Genomic DNA, 6095 nt, shown 5'->3' on the forward strand with positions numbered 1-6095 from the left:
ATCACAGTCATTCAAATATCGAATCAAAACCTTGTATACAGAACTTTCTTGTAATCACTTCAATACCCTTCTTTTATATATAAGTCACACTACAGAGGCTGTGGAATAAAGCACACACCAAACATCAAGGTCAGGGTTGATGGTAGATGTATCTGTAACAACAATAACAATTTACGTAAATCTTCATCACCTTTTCCTTCACAAGTTGGCGCAAACCAATTTTCTTATTCTCTCAGTTCTTGTGTTAAGGAGTTGCCTAGACTGATTTCTTTTCATTGTTTTTAAATTTCTCTCTGGGCTTAGTGGGTTTCTCTTGGATTTTTGTCTTGACCTACGTGTGAATGTCTGCTATGTTTTGTTCTGTGTGTGTGGTCAATTGGGTTTTGGTGGAAAAGGTGTTTGGTTGAGGGGTTGACCCAAAGCAGAGGATTCTGAGTTCGCGCAGATGAGATGATGTTTGTGTGGATGAATTATTTTATTATTTTTTGTTTCTACCAAATTAATATTATTGTGGCGTATATTAATTAATTCTGGGAATTTTACTTTGTCATGCTTTATTTTCTTCTGCAGTTTTTTGGTTTATGTTTTTGGGAAGAGTTTAGTGTTGATGTGTTTTCATGGGCTAATTGTTCTTTGTGAGATGTTATGTCTGGATTACCGATTTGCATGATTACACATTTGAGGGTTTTAGTGGTGGTTAGAATTGTATGGTGATGATCAAGGTTTATCTGCACTTGTATAGGTTTGTTTTTGTATGGGTTTGTCCAAGGTGGTCTAAAGATGAAAAAAAGTTCTCACTTTGATTGCATTTGCATTCTGGGATATCTTTCTTGATGTTTATGCAATGTCTTTGTTCTCCTATGTTTATGTTCCTATTTGTCTTCTCTCTGAGAATGTTTTATTTTTGTTGCAGGTACTCCTTCTCTATTGAAGGGAGATTGATACTGCTACCGGTGTCCTCTACAAAATTTGCTTTGTAAATTGAAACTAACAATGGTAAGTCTGAGAAGACGTAGACTGCTGGGACTATGTTCAGGTGAATGTTTCATAAAATATTTCATATAACTTGGTTTAAGCCTTTTTTAGTCTTGAGTTTTCTTTTGTAGCTGAGTTTGCTAAAATTGACATTATTTACTAATTTGATTCAAAATTTGTAGGAAATAGTTCGTTTGTCACTCCCCTTCCTCTTCACTGTGAGCATCTGACTGCTACTGAAGCTTCGGGTCAGCAAGTTCAAGTGAGTGAACAATCTAATTTTTCTGATATGACTCACTTCTCCAATCCTCTAGGAACTAATGACTGATTGTATATTTCTGTTGGTGATTTGTTTGTTTCCTATAGTGGTAATATCTGGGTGTTTGGTCCTCTTGTATTTAATGTGATAACTCTTTTTTTCTTAATATTTTGCACTTCATTAATTTTAAATTATTGGTGTATGTGAAATTGAGGCATGAGTTTAACGTCATTTATGTAACTTTCTACAATTGAAAATGTTTAAATACTTTTGACCACTATTTATTGATATAGGATTTACACCTTCCTCTTTTCATACAATAGTTTTATGTCAAGATTCAACAAGCACAAATCATTTGTATATAAAAATTTGCATTTATGCCTCCTCGTAGTTGTTTTTGGTTTACAAGAAAGGAGTTTCTCCTGTTAAGTAATAGCAGTGAAAGATAACTTGGACAAAACTAAATTGAAAAGTGATCTCCAAGCAACATTTTTCTTTTGTCATCTTCAGATGGCTGAATGAATTGGATAACTCTTTTTTCTAGCATTGGTTATTTGCTCTATCTGCTGCATTGCATATTGCATAAAAGGGCACAAGTATAGATTCACACTGAATTTGAACATATAATAAACTTCCAGTTATAGGTATCTGGTTTTCAACAAAGTCCACTAGTTCCTATGAAAGTTACTTGTGATTGTAAAAAGAAAGAGGAATAAAAGGATTGTCACGTTACATATGTTTCTGTTTGTTTCTATTCTGCTTGTTATTTACATCTGGGTTTACTTAAATCGTAAAATTTGCAACAAGCTATTGATTAATAGTAAAATCTGGATGAAGTTTTCCATTGAGTGATAAAATTAAACGTTTATTCTATCTTTTCTTTCATTTTTTTTCAATTGAGAAACTTATAATAAACACTTCTGTCTGTGTTTCCTAGAACACTATTGTGAAAGATGAACCGGGATCATCAAATGCATCTGGTTCCAGCTTGTCCAAAGAGGATTCTAGTCAACAAAGCCTAGGTTTGGTTTCCTAGACATATTATTCTTTTTGTTATATCTGATCTATTTTGTTTTGTGACTAGAAAGTCAACCTAGTAAGAGATGTTCTGCTTACAAAATCTTTGTAATGCTTCTTCCACTTTTGTTTTTTGCTATTTTTTCTTTTAATGTATTATTCACTGATTCTATACATTATGAACTGCAACAAGAAAAGTATAATGGGAAAACTCATGAATAGAAGTTGGTAAGGAATAAAACTTACATAATTCTACCTTTTTTTTTAATAAAGAAAAAGTGACACACTCTTAGTTTGTGGGAGTTAGAAATCAGTCTTATCATAGAACGCACACAAGGTCCCTTATATGAGAAGGAGATGTGTTTATGTCATTTTTTGTTCTGATTTGATAGCATTTTAAATCACTGGTCTAATTTTATCTTAGATTGCGGTCTGTCTTTCTTATTGGACCTTGTTTATGGTAATGTTTTCAGATACAAATACTGAACAAGATTATTTAACAATATTTTATTGGATATCTACAATTTCTTGGTTAATTCTTCATCTGATTGCTGCACCCTTTGAAACATTAATTTCATTGAGTTTATATTTTCTTCACTGAAATTATAGACTATAATTTTGCATAAAGCTCTTAATTGATTGACATTGAATGTTGTGCTGTGCAATGAAAATGGTACCTGACAATCATGGGTTAATTGAAAAGGTAGGAACTGTATGCTGTTTTGAACATAACATGAAATGGACAAACTTGCATTGACAGTTTACTACTGCAAGGAGAAAGTCAGTTTGATCACAGTTCATAAGCATATGGGCATTCAGTTTACTTTCTCTATTTCAAATAGTCAGAGTTTTATCTTGCTTTTGTTTGACTATAACTTACTGAACAAGCATATATCAGGACCACCTGTTAAACGCAGAAAGCAACATTTAAGGAAACATGCTCATGATAAAGAACCATGTTTTATGAGGGGGGTATATTACAAAAACATGAAGTGGCAGGCAGCCATAAAAGTAGACAAGAAACAGATCCATTTAGGAACAGTTGAGTCACAAGAAGAAGCTGCTCATTTATATGACAGGTATTGTTTGAATTGTACCATATTAATACTAAGAATGGTCTCTTTAGACAACTTCATACTCATTTACAGAATATGCATTTCTTACAGTGTATTGCTTGATAAACTGCCAAAAAAAAAACTTTTCTATTCATTTGCTCACTTATTCTAGACAACTTCCTGAGTCACAAGAAACTTACAATAGAAAAAAAATTGTACAATGGTTGTTTTGCAGCCCGCAATTGTATATTAAACTTTGTTACATATATGTAAAGTACAATATCTGCAATGAACATGAACAAGCAAAATAGTTTAAAATCTATCGATTGGAGAATTTTAGTATTCTTTCATTATACTAACTGAGCTACTACTTTGTTATCTATTTCTCCAAGGGCTGCTTTTATGTGTGGAAGAGAACCCAATTTTGAGCTTCAGGAAGAGGAGAAAATGGAATTGTGTAAACTAAAATGGGAAGATTTCTTAGCAATGACTAGACAAGCAATTATCAGCAAAAGTAATTTTCTTCCCTTTCAATTATTTTATATATAATATATATAATTATGTATTTTTGGACTTAAATTTTAACAGTTGTTCCATGCAAAATGTTCAACAGAGCATAAGAGAAAACATAGTCCTGAAGCAAAAGATGTCAGTATGGAAGTTTCAGTGCATTCTGTTGATAGAAAAGTAGTAAATCTAAACCAGCAAACAACAGTCTCCAAAGATCTGAGTTAGGTGGGAATGAAAATTCAGTTTTAAGAATTTAGATTTTACTTTTAGATTCATTTTCAATTTCATTAACCAAAAAATTGTACATGGCCCAGTTCATAGCTATTTGCTTCCTTGTAACGGAGAATGAAGATTCGTTCATTTGTTTTATACACAGCATTTTTTTTTTCTTTTTGGACTTTTATTACTTCTTATTCTAGATAAATAAATCTTTAGACATAATTAGGCATGCATTCTATTATACAGTAAACAATTCAAATCCACCAACAACAAAACTGATGAACTATGTTTATGAAATAAACATAAAAACTGAAAAATAAATAATATCAATTCTTTTTATTTTATCTTAAACCCAAATATTTTATTCATTTCTTAAATTAAAAAGTAATAATCAAAACCAAATCGAACAAAAACACTTATTATATATTGTTGTATATTTAAAATTATTTTTACTGGGAATCAAGAGTGTGAACATTAAGCCAGGTGACAAAATCTAAGGGATGATTCGAGTGTTTCTAATGGCCGAACAAATCTCTCATTATTTAGAGGGAGAAGATTCACTTGCAAAAGATTTTCTGATGGTCATTAAGAGAGTTTTTAAGATATAAGAGTATAATAGTAAGTATGAATTGGATTATACTCTCTTAAGAAATACCATGTATATTTATGGATTTCTAAGCCATGAAAATTATTATAAAATTGAGAATATTTGATAATATCCATAGATAATAAAATATGATTGTTTGTGTGATAAAATAACAATACTATATCATTTAACTAGATTAACCATATAATACATTGATATATGGTATAAAAGGATATTTACGATATCAATATATTATATAATTAAACTATCAAGACTTGACCATATAGTTTGTTAATATATGGTAACAAAACAACAAATATCTTTATTAATATTATTTAGTCACTTTAGGCCAATAATGTTGAATGAGCCTTGATGGGTTATGCTATTTAATGTATTTATTGAGTCAGGTAGGTACAAGCCCTTCAAAGCTTGAGAGTTTGATTGACACGTAAAATGAACACGTTGTGACTGTAATTAGCCCTTTGATCGAGTTGTAGTTGGCATTATGCTTGTAGGTGGATTTGAGTTGTTTTAACTATAGGTCGTCCTTGACTATGATATAGTTAGTTTATTGATGCAAATGTCATCTTAGGCCTTTTGAACTACCTTTTTAGGTAGGTTTTGTGGTGTTGTTTAAGTAGGCTTTGTGTTGTTGTGAAGTAGACTTTGTGTTGTTTAATCAGACTTTGTATTTGCTACCATCTTAGACAACCTTTGTGTGTAATGTTGTCTTAGGCAAACTTTGTAAGTTCTACCGTCTTAGGTTGACTTTTGTTTGTGTTGTCATCTTAGGTAGGTTTTGTGTTGTTGTTTATGTAGGCTTAGTATATGTTGTTGTCTTAGGCATACTTTTCATGTGCTAATGTATTAGGTAGACTTTGTATGTGCTGCCATCTTAGGCAAACTTTGTATGTGTTGTCATCTTAGGCAAACTTTGTATGTATTGTCCTCTTAAGCAGATTTTTTGATAATAGGCGTTCGTCTTGTGCATCTGTAAGAGGAGCTTGAGCTTGCTTCCTTCTTCGCTCTTGTATGTCTTTTCGTCCTTCAACTTTCTTTGATTTGGCTTTCTTTCTTTTGGTTATTTTCTGCAAAGTTATATCGCGTGTGATCATAGTTGTGGCATCAGTAGTTGAAACCTTTATTAGCATAAAGAAACATAAATGAAGAACAAAATACATAAGGGAAGATAGAAGATCTAAAGTGAAAAAAGTTTTTGGGAACAAAGTGTTTGTTATGTCTCTTGTTTAACTTGGTGGCCATTGTCGAGCTTTCGTTAGGCTGTCGTCTGCTTTTTGGAATACTCGTATGTTATAACTTTGTGTTGCTCTTGCTTTTGAGGTATTTTTCATGACAAAAGTCTCTTCCCGTATTTCTCTTGTATATGAAATTTAGATGAAGTTGACAATCCTCCTTGTTATGTGAGGATGATTTTGGTAAAGTTTTGGGCTTTTAATACTCCAGAAAGAAAGGT

General features: G+C 31.8%; 1 protein-coding gene across 5 annotated transcripts; it reads left to right on the forward strand.

Annotated features, from left to right (window-relative positions):
• On the forward strand, positions 1-4205 carry LOC124837503 (ethylene-responsive transcription factor-like protein At4g13040). Of its 5 annotated transcripts, none has more exons than XM_047312879.2 (7): positions 1-129; positions 914-1036; positions 1158-1237; positions 2172-2256; positions 3150-3330; positions 3699-3820; positions 3920-4205. In XM_047312879.2, exons 2-7 carry the CDS (start codon positions 994-996, stop codon positions 4039-4041), a joined length of 633 nt encoding a protein of 210 aa, XP_047168835.1. In that variant the 5' UTR covers positions 1-129; positions 914-993; the 3' UTR covers positions 4042-4205. The 5 variants fall into 5 exon arrangements, with proteins under 5 accessions (XP_047168835.1, XP_047168834.1, XP_087957719.1 ...); XM_047312878.2 differs by having other exon boundaries at positions 21-175; XM_088101593.1 differs by having other exon boundaries at positions 21-175; positions 1165-1237.
• The last annotated feature ends 1890 nt before the right edge of the window (positions 4206-6095 follow it).

The sequence above is a fragment of the Vigna umbellata genome, chromosome 11, assembly GCF_029865625.1.
Source record: "Vigna umbellata cultivar VRB3 chromosome 11, Vumbellata_1.0, whole genome shotgun sequence".
NCBI classification, from domain to species: domain Eukaryota; kingdom Viridiplantae; phylum Streptophyta; class Magnoliopsida; order Fabales; family Fabaceae; genus Vigna; species Vigna umbellata.